The 17,512-nt window shown below is 40.4% G+C and overlaps 2 protein-coding genes across 2 annotated transcripts in view; one reads left to right on the forward strand and one right to left on the reverse strand.

Moving 5' to 3' along the window:
- Nucleotides 1-3,519, reverse strand: part of PEX7 (peroxisomal biogenesis factor 7) — a 75,116-nt gene extending 71,597 nt beyond the window's left edge. Inside the window, exon 1 of the mRNA XM_015572059.1 lies at nucleotides 3,373-3,519. Within this exon, the coding sequence (XP_015427545.1) occupies nucleotides 3,373-3,519 (147 nt within the window). The remainder of the gene's footprint in view (nucleotides 1-3,372) is intronic.
- An 11,912-nt stretch (nucleotides 3,520-15,431) lies between these two features.
- Nucleotides 15,432-17,512, forward strand: part of MAP3K5 (mitogen-activated protein kinase kinase kinase 5) — a 174,906-nt gene continuing 172,825 nt past the window's right edge. The window contains exons 1-2 of the mRNA XM_015572060.1: nucleotides 15,432-15,473; nucleotides 15,899-15,961. Of these exons, the coding sequence (XP_015427546.1) occupies nucleotides 15,432-15,473; nucleotides 15,899-15,961 (105 nt within the window). The remainder of the gene's footprint in view (nucleotides 15,474-15,898; nucleotides 15,962-17,512) is intronic.

Below are 17,512 nucleotides of genomic sequence, written 5' to 3' on the forward strand. Positions count from 1 at the left end.
TGACTCGGCGGACGAGGCGGAAGTAAGGGCACCTGGTGTCCTGAATGCTGGGTTTCTATTGGTCGCACGTGAAAGGGCATGGACGCCAACGGAATTCATTTTTGTTTTGGGCAAAACAAACTAATTGACGCCACCTGCAATGAACTGGATAAAACTGACTGTGTGGGCGAGGTGACAACTTTAATTTTGCATATCAGCCTCCATTGCGGGGCTCTCTGGGTTTTATTAATTCATTGAGCTTTTGAAATTCTGGCATCAGGAAATGTCCCTCATTAATACAAAATGAGACAAGCTACCGCAAACCCTGAAATCATGCAAGCTAGTCCAAAAAGCAATTGAGAGCTGTGTTGCCCAAGATAACTTGAAGTAATATTAAATCAGGTGGAGTGAAGCTAAGTAAAAAAGGCATTAACTTAAAAAGAAATCTCACTACATATATTGTATAGTAAGTGCTCAGATACAGAGCTAATTAAGGAAAACTAAGGCTTGTTCACTTATTCATTCAAACATTTACTAACCATGTATTATGTGGAGGGCAACCATATATAACTTATCTGGCGAACAAGACCCTCTGAGAGTGAAAGAGGGTGCAGTTAATAAATAAGCGAGGTGAACAGACAGTTTAACTATACACCAAGTACAGTGCTAGGCACTTGGGATTCAAAAGTAATAACATACTCTATGCCCTCAAGAGATAAGTCTGGTAGACATGTCATCAGTTAAATGTAATCAAAATAATATAGGTGCTAGGAGAAATATATATGGGGTAGAGAAATATATGGGGTATTTTTTAAAAAGTAAATTGTCAATGCTGGAGGAGAGGGGACAAGGGTCAGAAAAGAGGTAATGTTTATGGTGAGTACATGATGGTGATGTTTTCTTTAAGTAGACAAGGAGATGGAGGTCACCGCAGGAGCAGGTATAACATGAACAAACCAAGGAACCTAAAACAGTATGATTGTGACTGCCAGGACTCAGCCTAACCACATGGAAAGGGGACGGTGAGGAGTATTGGGTGGAGGGATTAGAGTGTTGTTCCGGGGCTGGATCATGAAGAATCTGTGTGCCATACCAAGCAAATTGGATTTCTACTGTAATTTAAACAATACAGGACCATAAGAGTTTTCTAACATTAGAAATTAAATTACTGAGTTTCCATTTTAAAAGATCTGGGCAACAATAATCTGGAGCACAGAGATTAGAAATGGGAGGTTGATTAAAAAGGTTGAGCAATAGTTCAAGCAAAAAATAAGATTTTAAACAAAGATAATGGAAATGTTAAGTAAGAGATGAGATTTTAAGGCAATAACTCATAATATATGACATGTAAGTAAGAGGGAGGAATCAAAATGACTTCCATATTTTTTACTTACATGCCTGGATGGATGTAAGTAAAGGCCTCCTCACTGAAATCAGGACTATGGGAGGAGGAATAGGTTTTTGGGGAAAATGAGCTCCAGTTTTAACATATTGAATGTGAATTTCATATTGGACACGCCAGTCAGGAGCTAAGGGAGTTCTTATTTGCATGTAAAATATATGTGAGCCACGAAAAGGATTGCCCTCACTCAGGAAGAGAGTGGTATGATAAGTGAAAAGGGCCAAAGACAGAAAATACCAGATGTAAGATGCAACAGAGGAAGAGGAGCTAGGGAAGGATTGGGAATCCTATTAATTATAATGGTCAAGAATACAGCTCTAGTTGGGAGAATTTGCATACAACCCTGTCATATATATTAAGGTGGATAGATTGATAGTGGGTCCTACATTGGGAAAACAACTCAGCAGAGTTCTTAAGAGTATCAGAGAAAATAAGCTAAAACATCTATTACAGTGTAGGCTTGCAAAAAATATGACACCCATTGCTATTATAGCAGGAAGAATTTTCTAGCACAGACCCAAGTATTCAAGAAGTAGAAGATTTCTTTGTTTTCTTGAACAAACTTAAATCTCCATCCCCCTAGGCCGTTAGAAAATTCAAGCTCATCAAATTTGGGGTTTCCTGGCATTCCCTAGGGTCACACCAGAATCTGACACCGGAATGTAAAGTTTAAACAGTAGGATCATCAGCACCTGAAACAGTGTCTGGCAAACAGTGAGGAAGAGTCTCTCAGCTTCTGTCTGTTAGGGTCACCATAGACGTCTCCCTGTGCAAGTCTGAATTATCGTGTGAATGCGCATTTCCATGACATGCTTGAAGCCAAGCAGGGCCCAGGTATCTTTACTGAGATGGGCTCCCACTAACCAGGAGGAGGGTGGAGACGGGGATGGGGAGGGGGTGAAGGCCATGAAACCATTCCCACCAAGGGGCAGGGCCAGGGCCAGGGTGCTGGCCCTTCTCCAGGCTGGAGACACTTTCCCACTGATCTTTCACTGCCATCACATGGTCATCTCTCGCCTCCCTCTTCTCAAGGACACATCAAAACTCTGTTCAGCGAGTTTCAAGACTATCAGCAGCTTCTTCGCCAGTACATCAAGTGCCCTGAGGCCAGGAATCACACGGGAACTGGCTATCTAATTGGAATAGGGATAGGAAAAAAAACTCCAGTACAGCAAAATACAGATCAATACCAAACCAATTGTCCTGGCATACCGTCAGTGAGGAAAAGGAAAACATCAATTAACCATTAATTAATAACAATTAACAGTAAACACATAGATGTTTAAAAGCTAACAGAATGTTACATATGCTTCCTCTCACTCCTAATCCACACAAGCCCCAAACTCTTAGCATACTCCCTGAGATGGGACATGGGTGCCTCATCACCCAGGCAGTACAGTATTCCTCATATTTCATATCCCTGCCTCTGAATCTCATTGGGTAATTTTTATAATGCAGATTCTTAGGACACACCATGGACATAATCATTCAAAATCCCAGGGCATGGAAATGTGCATTTTAACAAGCTCTTCTGAGCAATTCTCATCGTTGACTAAAGCATAGAGAAGAAAAGCACATTTGAGAAGTGCCCAGCACTGACAAGGACTTGAACAGTGGAAGCACACACTGGGAGCAAAAGGGAAAAGACACTGCAGGCAGAGCAAGCTGGCGTTCATATGATGTTCAGGAAGGGATATCATTCGTAAAATATTGACATCGTATGTGACCTAAGAATTACACAGCATCTCCTCCTGAACCTAGAGGAGACCACCAGAACTGAATGACTCCCATAGCAAAATGGAACCAGGCTCATGTCTAATTCTTACCATGGACTTTATAGATTGCATCTGAGAATTGGAATTTAGCTATCTACTTTATTCATATTAAAACATAAATATACAAAATGTCATTTAATTCAACTCTCCCAGGAGTTTCTATTTGAGGGGAACACTTTGTATGTTTGTTTTCATGTCCTCTGCACTTGGGTAAACCTGAGATCCAATGTCACTTCCTTCACAGCCCCAAGTTTTTTCAAAGGTGGCACAAGACTTGTGAGCTTCTGAATCAGCATCAACATGAAGGCTGTAATCACTTTGTTTTTCAGACATGAACAACTTAAATTCCAATTTAAACTGCATTATCCTAATCAAATAAACACAGAGTGGGAGCCCTGGCTTTCTTTAAATGCACAGTAACCAAGAAAGACCAAAGAGGCAACAGCTAGCTAGCCATGAGTTCCTGCACCTGCAAATGAAAAGGAAACATACATTAGTCCCCAAACTGTCCTTCTAGGAGTAGCCACTACATATGAAAAGGCGTGGGAAGGATGCAACAAATGTGACCATTTTATTTAGTGTTATAAGCACAGTGAAACCTTCAACATTAGTTTGGAATTAAATAAATACTCATAAGCTTAATAAATGTTTTAATTTATTTAACACATAATGGCAGGGCCTGGAATACCTTACTGTGCCAGGGAGTAAGGAAGCGCACACACAAAATTGCACAGATTGTATAAAGTACATAGGCCCCTGCTAGGGGGGAGCTCACGCTGGACACATCTGGACCAATTAAAATATTGGTAAGTGTAGATTATAACCTACTGAATAAAGCAAATGTAATAAAAATGTTTAAAAAGTTTGTTCCTAAATAAATTGAAAAGTTTTAGAATTTAGTTTTATTCTCCACTACCCTTCAGCGACAAAACTTTCAAGAAGCTCAAAAAGAAAGTGAAATCTCCCCTCCCCCATCTCACTCGCATGGATTGCCTGCAGATTTCTTCTGAAAGATTCTTTTGTTGCCTACACCCACTGACTTTTCTGGGTGTTCTTAATGCTGCCCCCTACGCAAGAAAAGTCCTTACCTTCTTATCCCACATGCCACCTCTGTCCTCTTTCAAATACTCCCTCAGGATGCAAAACTTCCAGAAATTTCACATCATCTCTAAAGTTCAACTTCCAAATTTGAAAAGAACATGCGTCTAATAAAGTTTCTAAGAATTATAATTGCTTTTCTTATTTTTTCCCTTTTTGGGGAGATTATAGCAGTCATATCCTTTTTCTGACAAATTTAGTGAATGAAATACTTATAAAATAATTATGAGTACGTATCTGCTTTGTGTTTTAGGGCACTTTGCTTTACCTTTTTTAACTTTATATTCTCATGTGCACAATAAGTATGCTATAGTCTGATACTTTTTATCTCTTAATTAACGTCATGACCCCAAAACTTGTTATAAAGACAAGTTATTATAACTGAAGGTTATTTTTATTCAAACTAAGACCACCAGGTGGTAGCCACACTTTATCTCAAATCTTGGATTCTATATTTCATAGACAACAGAATAATGCTTCCTTTTAGTGGTGACTTGATTTGGGGTAGCATCATAATCCAAAGCTTAATTCAGAAAGTAAATGTTGTGCCCAGTCAGGATAGCTCAGTGGTTGAGCATTGACCTATAAACCAGTAGGTCACAGTTCTATACCTGGTCAAGGCACATGCCCAGATTGTGGGCTAAATCCCCAGTGTGGGACATGCAGGAGGCAACCAATCAATGATTCTCTCTTATCATCTGTGTTTGCATTTCTCTTTCTCTTTGCCTTCCTCTCTAAAATAAATTTTAAAATAGTTTTTAAAAGAGAAAGTAAATGTTGCTAAAAAATCATGCTCCTTGAGAAGTAAGAAGTTAATGATGCCACAAAATTAAAAGAGAAGTAAAAGGACCTTGAATTGGCTCTCTTTAAAATCTTACTACTTGTTTTTAAGATCTTCATCCAAATATTAAGAATATGCAGAAGCTACCTCATATGTATGTTTTATAATTTAAAAATTAATATGTGCACATGATTTAAAAATCATTCAGAATGTACAGTGAGAAGTATCTCTAAGAAGCTAAGTGTTCTTCTCACTCTAGATCCTTAATTTTTCTGTCCACCTCTTCAGAGAGAAGTATATTGTTTACTGAAAAAAAATCAAAGTGAAGAACAGTGCTTATAATATGCCACTAATTTTATTTTCAAATGTGTATACAGTAGTCCCCCTTAACTGCAGAGGGGATTTATGTTCCAAGACCTCCAGTGGATGCCTGAAAGTGTGGGTAGTACCAAACCCTATATATATATTTTTATATACACCTAACTATGATAAAGGTTAATTTATAAATTAGGCACAGTAAGAAATTAACAACAAATAATAATAAAATAGAACAAGTATAACAGTATCTATATATATAAAAGCCTAAGTGACTGTTCAACTGTTCGACCATTCGACCAGTAGCTATGACATGCACTGACCACAAGGGGGCAGACGCTCAATGCACAGACTTGGAAACATGGAACACACAGATGAATCTCAGAGGGAAGAAGAGAGAGGTGAGGGCAGGAAGAGATTAACCAAAGATCTGCTCAGCTAGAAGCCGAGCAGTGGCAGTGGTGGGAGCCTCTCCCACCTCCATGGCAACACTAAGGATGTCCATGAGGAGCAGGCCTAAGCCGTCAGTTGGACATCCCCCTAGGGCTCCCAGACTGCAAGAGGGCACAGGCTGGGTTGAGGGAAACCCCTGAGGGCCTCTATTACTATAATAAAAATTCTATGAATGTAGTCTCTCTCTTAGGGCAACTGAAAAAAGGTGCTATTGCTTTTGTTGATATATAGGTCTATCTTCAATTAAAAATATTTCAAAGACAATTATTAATCTAGCAGTTAAATAAAATGCTGTGGCAGTTGAAGTTAATCAGCTTCACTTTGCAAATTAGGAAACTCAGGCCGAAAGAATGGAAGTCACCTTCTTCCATGACTGAGCCAGAACTGAGTTTAGTCCAGGCACCCACTGCTTTAGAGGCACAGGTCTTTCCCTGGGGTCCAGGGCATGGTATCTCTAAGAAGCTAAGGATTTAGGGACACACAGGATCTTTCCTGAACCAAAAGCAGGACATCTCAGAGCAGGCTTTTTTCTCAATTATGTAAGAGTTCAGCAAAGATCTTTTTTTATTAATTATAACTACATTAAGAAACTTGCAGATTATTTTGATAACCAAGAATAAGGGATTACACCAAATGAAATGAATGACAGCACATAACCCACACTCCTTAAACACTAACTGTCTAGATGAGATAATCAGCACTCTAAAATTTTAAAGATGGACAGAAGCCAAATACTTAAAGTTAAAATTTATACATGTGATTCTTTTTTTAAAGAGCACATACAACAACCCCAGAAGTACTACATGTATTTGACAATTCCTCCATTTGATGCTCTAAAATTTTTTCTTATACAACTATCCATCCATCCATCCATCCATCCATCCATCCATCCATCTATAGATACACACACATGCACACAAACACATCGTGTTGATGATTAAGATATCTGTGACACTGTTGCCTAACCAGTATCCATTCTCCTTTTCTTCTCTGGTAAGAAAGAAAATTCCTACATTTTGGTTGCATATATGTGCCTATGTTTAAAGCTTGTTTCCAGCCTCCCTCACAGATATCCTGGCTGGACTACAACAGCCATCTTCTGATCATGAGGTGACCCTGAGGATGGAAGCTATGAGATAAGGCTGAGAAAGAAGACATGGTGAAGGAGTCAAGATCCTTGGTGACAATAAAGCCCCCAGTGGAGCCCTGGACTGAATAAATCTGCACTTACTTTATATGAGAGAAAACATTGTATCTTTTCTGAACCTCAATTATTTCAGATTTTTATTATATATAGTAACTGGAATATATGTTCCATTGAGCCAGGAATCTCTACCTGTTATGCTCACTGTATATCCCAAGAACCTGACATAGGCATTCAGGAAATATTGTCATTGAGTGAATGCAGCATTATACAAGCCTAAACTCTCACTTTATTTTTTTGTAGTACCAAAAAGGGTAAACTGAAAAAATTCTGAAGATTTCTTTTGCTATGCTAAAAAGAGGTTAATATAATATTGAAGTGAGCAAACACAAGGCAGCTGGAATGTTGGCAAAGAGTGATGCAGGAGGATTTACCCAATCTAAGCTAAAAATAGTGTGGTCTCTCTGGGAAGAACAGAGGCTGGTTCCAGCTGGGTAAACTGCTGATGGTGATCCTGACCACAGAAAAACATTCTGAGGGGCTCTGAGATAGTAGCCACTCCTTACCTAGCAATACATGACTCTAGCATTGTAAACTATTTCATTCTACCGGCAAGGTTTTCTAGACTTAAAAAAATTTAACATATAGATAAATCAACCACATTCCTATACTGGATTGGGGCAACTTGAAGTGAAGTTCAAGTCTAATTTGTTTGTGTCTCCAGAATCTTAAAGAATTCTCAAAATACAGTAAACCTTCCATAAATGTTTAACAACTTGAGTTGAATTGGAAGATCAAAGAATAGGAGACATGAAATATTTATTCTCTTTTATCCCTCCCCACCCTCCCTTCGCACTCCTCCCCAGATCTTACTTTCCAAGTGGAGTCCAGGCTTGCTAGGGTTGTTGATGGAAGTAAAGTTAAGGACTGTGTGAAATTCCATTACTAGAAATTTATTCCCTGTGAGTTTTTTAATTGACTACTTGAAGAGTCCTCTTTTAAATGCAATTAGGGTGGAGGACAAAGAATTCTGAGTTTTTATCTCAATTTGCCCTTTACTTCTGAATTCCAACTTACCTGGATTTTTGTTTCTCCTTATGTAAAATGGGCAAGTTTTAACTAGATCAATCATTTCTAGGCAAGAGGACTTGAAGCCTGTAATAAGTTTACATAAACTAATCTAATTATTGCAAAGCCAAATAGGAATTGTACATTTATAATTCTGCAGCAGAGGCCAGCCTAGAATTCTATTTTCTTTTTTTTTTGGACTGAAATTATATGAATGTAGTGTGGCTACACTCATTCTCTGATGTTGATATTAATTTCTGATTAACTGCTTATGAAATCATAACATTTCTGGGGCTCATGGAAGCAAAAAAAATTGAAAAGTTTTACAGGCATCAGGTTGATCTCTAAGACACTGCAAAGCCAAGGGGGCTAAGGCATAGAGTTGCTGTCATCATGCACTCCTTATTGTGACTCTTTTTTAAAGCTTTATTTGGGGTATAACAGATAGATAGGAAATAGATAGACAGGCTTTGATATATGTATACATTGTGAAATAATCCCCACAATTAAACTAGTTAACACATCCATCAACTCACATAATTACCTTTTTACATGTGTGCAATGGGAACACTTAAGATCTATCCTCTTAGCTAATTCCTAGTATACAATGCAGTATTGTTAATATAGTCACCATGCTGTACATTACATCACTGAAACTTATTCATCTTGCATTACTAAAACTTTGTATACATTGACCAACATTTCTCTATTTCTCCTACCCCCAACCCCTGGCAACTGCCATTCTACTCTGCTTCTGTGAGTTCAATAATTTTAGATTCCACATATGAGCAAGATCATACAGTATTTGCCATTCTGTGTCTGTTTTTTATTTTTCCACTTAGCATAGTGTCTCAAACCATGGGATTTTCTTCTTTTTTAAAGCTAAACAATATCCCCTTATTGTGACATTTGGAAGTCTTGAAGAAGAGGGAAGCTACCAGGGCATTCAAAGCCCAGCAGAGAGATCATTTTCGTCACTTAGAACATTAGCAACGCTTAGGAAGTGCTCCCTTATTGTTATAATAGGCTTGTTACTCTCTGTCCTCCTCGTCATTTGGGGGTACTTGGCTTTTCTCAATGAGACAGAAACCATTTTTATCAAAACATTTATTAAACCTCAGTGTTGTGTAGCTTATAAAGTTGGCACTGCTTTGGAACACCATTCAACTAAATTAATGTAAGCGGGCATGGCTAGATATCAGGCTTCTGTAAGAATCTACAATTATATTTAAAATGTTTTGTTTTTATAACTGCTATTGTGACACTCATACAGACTCTAATGCCAAATATTTACCAACCCAAATTGTTTTCGAAACTAGTTTATCTTTCTCACGGAGATGGACAGGAAGTAAAATAATTTAAATAGATGGTCTTTCTATCTAGGTGAGTCATTATCCTAGGTAAATGGACAGGTTACTGTAAGTTTCTTTATGATAGTTATGGAAAAGAATTCCAGAAAAAGATAGGTTATTTTTTTTTCCTTTTAGTTCTGCACAGCATTGTGCCGGGCACATAGTAAGCCTTTAATTAATGTTTGCTAGAGGGTAACATCACCATCATCCTAAAACTTTAAGCATTATCTTCAAATATGTAATGGGTAGTTGGACAGATGTACTTTACAGCCCTTCAATTTCCAAGAGACTATAATTGTGGGCTAATTTTCTACAACAGTCATTCCATATCACTTGTTTTTTTAGTTATACTTTCCTGTTAAAAGTTTTAGAATCTCATGGGAATGTAAAATGGTAGAGCCAATGTGGAAAACAGTATAGCAGTTCCTCAAACAAAATTATAATAAAATAAACATAGAATTACTACATAATACAGCAATTTTAATTCTGAGTATATTCCAAAAAGGATTGAAAACAGAAACTGAAACAGATGTTTCTACACCCATGTTCACAACAGCATTAGTGTCAATAGCCAAAAGGTAGAAACAAAACAAGTGTTCATTGACAGATGAATGGATCAAAATTGTGGTATATACATATAATGGAATGTACTTCAGCCTTAAATATGAAGGAAATGCTGACACATTCTACAACATGAATGAACCTCAAGATATTATGTTAAGTGAAATAAGCCAACCACAAAAGGACAAGTATTGTATGATTCTACTTATGTGAGGTACTTAGAATAGTCAAATTCATAGAGACAGAAAATAGAATGGTGATTGTCGGGGGCTGAGTAGAGGGACTAATGAGGAGCTATTGTTTAGTGGGTATGGAATTTCAGTTTGAGAAAGTGGAGAAGTTCTGGGGATGGATAACAGTGATGGTTGCACAACAATGCAAATATACTTAATGCCACGGAATTGTACACTTAAAGACAGTTGAAATGGCAAATTTGATGGTCTGTATATTTTGCCACAATAAAAAAATAAGTTTTGAGTCTTAAATAGACTTACTGTGCTTCTATGTAGAGAGACAAAAATCTATCGTGATTGATATAATCTGAGCATAGTAGAAAATGCAATAATCATTCTCCTTCTCTTCCAAAACGACAGAGCTGTTAACACAATCCTCAGATCAGAGATGTAGCACTGAGCCTAAGCCTCATGCTTTTTACTTGTGTGATGATACCTATTTGTCCACTTTAAGCTCTTAGGCAGGATTATAGCACATGCACTCATGGCCCCTTGATTATCCTTTAGATTAATGGGATAAATGGGTAGAATTGTCCCATAAATGGATATTGGCTCCAATGTACAAATGACTGGATAAACAGGTGCTCTTCTGTAAGTTCAACTGAACAAAACAACACGGGGTATAATGAATTGGCCCCCTCAAATCTCCATAATGATAACATCTCCCTCCAAGGGTTGTTGTGATAACTAAATGAGGTGACATGTATCACTCACTGTAAGCTCTCAGTTGGTATAGCTTATTATTTTAGTTATGCTTTCTAGCTTGGCTTAAGTATTACATTTAGTTCTTTAAGGCAGGAAATTTAACCATCTAGTTCCCATTTCACTCTTAATTTTTTCCCTTAACATCTTTCACTATCCCATAGAAATGAGGGTTGCCCAATATTGTGAGGACATTGCTAATTTTTAACTCATGTACTCCCCAAAATAATATAGAAAAATTATGAAACCCATATACATTCTAAGTTGCCCTCTAAAAAGTTTTCTCATAAGCTCAAATAGCTGCAAATGATGTAATTTCAAGCTTATTGAAGATTTCATTTTAAAATTAAAAGTATTTTATCAATTTAAATGTTTCCAATAGATTCTAAAAATAATAGGCATTTGACACTCACAATCATTGTATTACTTATCTAGTGCTTTGTAATAAACTGTCCACTTAGCTGAAAACAAACATGTATTTTCTCAGTTTTTCTGGGTCCAATTACTCAAGATCTCTCATAAGACTGAAGTCAAGGAGTTGGTCTCATCTGAAGACTAAGAATAATCCACTTCCAAGTTCACTCACATACATGTTGGCAGGATTCCGTTCCTTTTGAGCTGTTAAACTGAGGGGCTGGCTCTGTGCTGGCCAATGGCCACATGGGGCTCTCCATAGGGCAGTTTACAACATGACACTCAGAAAGACAGAACGTGAAAGAGTGAGAGAGAGAGAGAGAAAACAAAAGAGGATGAGCGAGACAGATTTCACCCTCTTTTTGTGTCCTAGTCTCAGAAGTTGCGCCCCATCACTTTTGCTGTGTTTGTACTCTTTGTTAGCAGCAAGTCATTAGGTCGGGCCCACCCTCAAGGGGATGGGTTTACTCAGGGCATGAATACCAGGCGGCGGAGATCATCGTGGTCCATCCTGTAGAGGCTGCCTATCACTATTTTCAATTTTTAAAAACACATTAGCAAGATCATCTTTAACTATTAGGAAATTTATCATTTCTTTTTCTCCTCGAATCCATTCCACTATTCTTCTCTGAATCTTGTTCAAATGTAATATATACTTACAGTTGGAATTATTTTATCAATTTCCTTATTATACATCCCTTTAGGATAATTATGTATATACATAAAATTTTTAATTAAAAATTGTATAACTTTATGGCTTTAGGAATTTTTTTCTAGGACAAGTTATCATACCTTTATTATTAATTCTAGTAGTGCTAGTATTATGATTAGTATTGACCACAACTCCATAAACATTTAATAATACTTGATAAATAAGTCTTAAATACAAAAAGTAAAATGCCATTGGAAATACTTTACTTAATGTGGTAAAGCTGTTCATTTTTTTCAGTTGGCTCATTTATCTTTTCTTGAGTATGACTTATTCTGAGAATGACTCAGGGCCACTAGTAAATGAGAGACTAATTATGTCCTTAGTGATAGTTATTAAATGACTCATTTTTTGAGGGATCCATATCACACTATTAAACCAATCTAAACATAATGGGCACATAGGTGGGATAATAAATGGGCAGAGAAATGGTTCATGAATGATAGAGTCCAAGTAAAAAATTAATATGGATTTAAAGTATATAAAAAACTTTTGGGGAAAGCCAATGAAAATATTTTCTTGCAAGTCTGACTAAATGTTTATGTAAATATAAAACACTTATTTACCTCCTAAAAAGACCCAAAAATTCTGAAAAACTTTCCTCCACCCTAAAAGCACAGCAAAGATGCATTTGTGGAGGGCACAGCAGAGAAAATTTGTAATAGAAGAGTTTCTCCCCACTCCCCACCAGCCCCAAATTTGTAAGAGCCAGGAGGAATAGGAATGATCAACACTATAGAAGTACATTATTTTCGGGGCTCTTCTCTACTGAAAGTGCATGCTTTGGCTCATTGTAAGAGGGATTCCATTCAGCAGAGCTACACTTGGACGTGGGAGTGACGCAGTCAGCATCTTGCTCACACATGTGGGACAAAACTGCAATTTCTGCATTTGGTTTTGCATGACCATAATTGGTGTGATGAACACGTCTCCACTGATTTGGAAATAAGCATGGAATGCTTTTATTTTCCAACTAGAGGCCGGGTACATGAAATTCATACGTGGGTAGGGTCCCTAGGCCTGGCTGGTGTTCAGAGCCTATTGGGGCTTCTGCTGCCGGCCAGGGCCTTCCTTCATTCCGTACCACCCCCTGGTGGTCAGTGCATGTCATAGCGAGTGATCAGTCTCCTAGTCAAACTCCCACAAGGACAATTTGCATATTAGGCTTTCATATATATAGATTATTGCCACCATCTATTTCTTACCTAATCTCCTTAATGCAGGGTAGCAGGGCTATTGGTAAAAACAGTCTCTCTCATGTGACTATGTGTGACACTTTAGTACTTACAAAATATTACAAAGATAAGATCCCAGGAAAAGTTGATGGGAATAATGCTATGGAATTTCATGAAAAAGTAGGTGATTCCTATCAGTCTACAAGTGGTAACTTTAAAGCCCTGAAGTTATTGATTTTGTCTACACAACACGTCTTACTTCCCTTCTCATTGCAGACTTCTCTCTTTACCCCTTACTACACAGGCCAAGGGTTAAGACCAAGACTGAGCCTCTAATTGTACCTTGAACTAGATACAGGATGGGCTCCAGAACTAAGCCACACTAGTGAAAGTAATTCCCTAGCACTTTTTTTCACTGCCTTCCACTTAGAGGAGAAGCTGGCCTGAATATCCTGGTGAATATCTATACTAATGAAAGGGTAATATGCTAATTAGATTGGACGTCTTCCAGACGTCCTTCCTGACAAAGTCAGGCCAGAGGGAAGCCAGCCTGGGTCTCAGGTGCCTGCCAGCGACCGGAGGAGAGAAGCCCGGGTCCTGGGTGCTGGAGGGAAGCCGGTGCCAGCAGCTGGGGAAGGAAGGCCTACTCCTGCACAGATTTTCATGCATCGGGCCTCTAGTTTTCTAAAATAATGGACTTAGAATTACCAGGATCTGTAACTTATAAAAGTGCTAGGCTCCAATGGACCTTGTCTCACCTATTTAAAATGGACTAAAGACACCTCTCCAGGAGAGGTCAAATGTACTGAAATTAACTTCCCCATATTCTAAGCCTTAGTACTTTGGAAATTAGCAATTAGAATAAGCACAGATTATAATGGTAAGAAATTGTCTATCCACTGAGCAAAACTGGCTAGGGCACTATTTTGCCTCTTTAAAAACAAACCTGAGAACCCAAGATAGGCAGTGATTTTGCGTATGTCTTTTTGTATTAGAAAAAAGTACTCCTTTTATTTATACGATTGTGAAAATGCACATCTTCTGGGTGATTCAGTTAGGAAAAAATGCTTTCATTTTCTCTAGATGGACAAACTGAGCCAACCTTGGAAGCACCTGTCCCCTGCCTGCTCACAGTCTTCATATTTGAGTTGTAAATTGAACCAACTGAATTAATGCATATTTATCGTATTTATCTATTTATCAGCTATAAAAATGGAAATTTCAAATGGTTCAACTTAATAAATTCCATGTAAGTGCAATTAGCTAAATCATGCCATTAGTTAGTGAGAGACTTAGAACTAACTACAGTCTTTCAGTATTTCATTGAAGTTTGGGTGCCACTAATCAAGAATATCTTTAAAATTATTAACACATTGTCTGCTCTGTGTGTGACGGGGTAGAGCCATAACCTCCCCATCAGCCGTGCCCTGAGTGTGAGAGTGGCGGCGTCCCAACCACCTGATCGGCCCTGCTCTGTGGGTGATAGAGGGCGGCACCCCAACCCCCTGATCTTCCGTGCTCTGTGTGTGACAGGAGGCGGTGCCCCAACTCCCCTATCAGCCCTACTCTGTGAGTGACAGAGGGGACCTCCTCAACCCCCTGATGGGCCCTGCTCTGTGCATGACAGGGGGCGGTGCCCCAACTCCCCAATCAGCCTGCTCTGAGCCTGAACAGGGGCTGCACCTGGGGATTGGACCTGCCCTCTGCCACCCAGGAGTAGGCCTAAGCCAGCAGGTCGTTATCTCCCGAGGGGTCTCAGACTGCGAGAGGGCACAGGCCTGGCTGAGGGATGCCCCCCCCTTCCCCTCCAAGTGCACAAATTTTTGTGCATCGGGCCTCTAGTATTATATAAAGCTAGAAACTGTAACACCATCATGACCATAATGACCTAATGATTGGTCGCTATGACACCCACTGTGGCCAGCAAACTGGCCTGATCCAGGCTGGATTGCCCCCAACACCCCGATCAGGGCAGGGCCAGCCAGCCAACCACCTTGGCTTCAGAAATTTGGGGTCCAGGGACCTTGGAGTTGCTTGGTCTCAGTCTCGGGCAGCTGCACAGGCAAAGCTCTCCTTTGGCGGAAGTGGTCCTGGGATCGGGGTGCTGGAGTCGGGGATGGGGTGGGGAGGCTTTCCTGGTGGCCACAGCAGTCCCCATGGGCCATGCACAGCACCTGGGCATCTGGCCCAGGTCAGAACAGCGGCAGGAATAGGGGCCGCGGGGCGCAGGGGGCAGCAGCACACAGGAGCCAGGAGGTGTGATGTACGACATGGGCTCTTACCCCACCTGCTGGGCCCAGCAGCACCAGAAGGTAGGCCATGATATGCAGTGAGGTGCTGGGCCACTGATGGGAGGGGATGTGAGCCAGGAAGGCAAGGCCCTGCACCAGACAGAGCCCCAAGTGGTGTGGGCAGGGCCGGAGCTGGAAACACTTTTTGGCCTTGGCCTTGGAATTCAGAGGTCAGCCACACTTCAAGAGAGAGGATGTGGAGGAAAGTGGCAAGGCCACAGGAGGGATAAGAAATGTTGTAGCCATCTCCGGGAAACATAGCTGTCACAGTCTTCAGTAACTATGAACAGATAATCTTTGGTCTCGGTTCTACAGTAGAGGAAGCTGAGACTCAAAGAAGGGAGCCTTCTGCAACACCTCACCCACTTCTCAGACCTGACCCTGTGCAGCATTGTTTTCGTTGAAAGTAGAGGATCCAAAATGTTTTTAGATCTTTGCTATTTTAGGCAGGAAAGAATTTAGCACAGGGAATTGGTGCTTGGGAAATCATCGGGAAGCTGGAGGAGTGGGTATTAGGCTGGGCCCCCAGGAAAGGCTCCCTGCCCAGCGGGAGGAGCTGCTCCCTCAGTCAGAACTGAATTCTGAGACACTCTGGCACAGCTGTGACCCAGGGATCAGGAATCTGCTGTCCCCACAAGTGCCCTCCAGCTCCCACAAAACAGGTCACTGGGCACTGCCTCTGCCACAACTGTCTGTGCACGGCCTGGATTCCGCTGCAGAAAACCTCCACATCTCTGCAAACATGATCACCAGCAGCAAACAGCCCACACTGCAGGAAGATGACTCTGCCCCACTCCTGTCTTCAAAATATTGTGTAAGCGCATCCAACCAGCAGAAATGAATTCACATCGAGAAATCTAGCTGCAAAGAAGTTTAGGCAATTTCAGACTTTCGTCTGGGAGTGAGATCTTGCCAATGTACCTCATGTGCCTGGTATTGATAAAAATGGGGCCTGGCTGGTGGAGCTCAGTGGTTGAGCATCGATCTATGAACCAGGCGGTCATGATATGATTCCTGATCAAATTTCAGGCTTGATCCTCAGTAGGGGCATGCAGGAGGCAATTGATCAATGATTCTCATCATTGATGTTTCTATCTCTCTCTCTCCTTCTCCCTTCCTCTGAAATCAATAAATATATATTTTTTAAATGGGGTCATGCTGTATATATGTGTTATAATGAGTCTTTCACTTCATAGATCACTAATGTCTTTCCTGTTAAAACCATACTTAGAGAACATTATTTATTTATCATCTATACTAATAAAAAGGTAATATGCTAATTAGACCAGATAGACCGAATGTCTTCCAGATGTCCTTCCGGACAAAGCCGCGGCTGCAAGGTCCAAGGCAAGCCGCCATGGCTTGGAGGGCCCATCGCAGAGCCCCGGCCAGGTGGGCAGGGCCTACCTGTGGGCAGGGATCAATGGTGGAGCACAGGCTGGGTAGGAAGGGCCTCCCTCTGCTCTGTGATTGATCCCAGAGCCCCAGCAGGGTGGGCAGGGCCTTCCTGTGGACGGCGATGAATGGTAGAGCCCAGATCAGGTATGAAGGGCCTCCCTCTGTGCAGCATAAATCACAGAGCCTGGGCAGGGTGGGTACAGACTCCCTCTTTGCTGGCTGCCATCTATCGCAGAGCTCCTTCCTTTGCGGGGCATCGATCTGGGGGCTCCCAAACTGCGAGAGGGCGCAGGCCAGGCTGAAGGACTCCTCTGAGTGCACGAATTTCATGCACTGGACTTCTAGTTCATTATACTTGATCTCAGCGAGAAAAAGGGAGAGAGAGAGAAACATTGTTCTGTTGTTTCCTGCACTCACTGGAATGGATATTGAATCTGCAACCTGGGCATGTGCCCTGACTATCAATCGATCCACCACTTTCTGGTGTATGGGACGATGCTATGCTGGTACCCTGACCCAAAATTCCAGCCTCCAGAACTGTGATAAAAATACATTTCTGTTGTTTAAGCCACACAAATTTATGGTATTTTGTTATGGCTGTCTGAGCTGACTAATCTATGCTAATAAAAGGGTAATGTGCTAATTAGACCAGGTCAACTGGA

Source organism: Myotis davidii, unplaced genomic scaffold, assembly GCF_000327345.1.
Source record: "Myotis davidii unplaced genomic scaffold, ASM32734v1 scaffold266, whole genome shotgun sequence".
Taxonomy (NCBI): Eukaryota; Metazoa; Chordata; class Mammalia; order Chiroptera; family Vespertilionidae; genus Myotis; species Myotis davidii.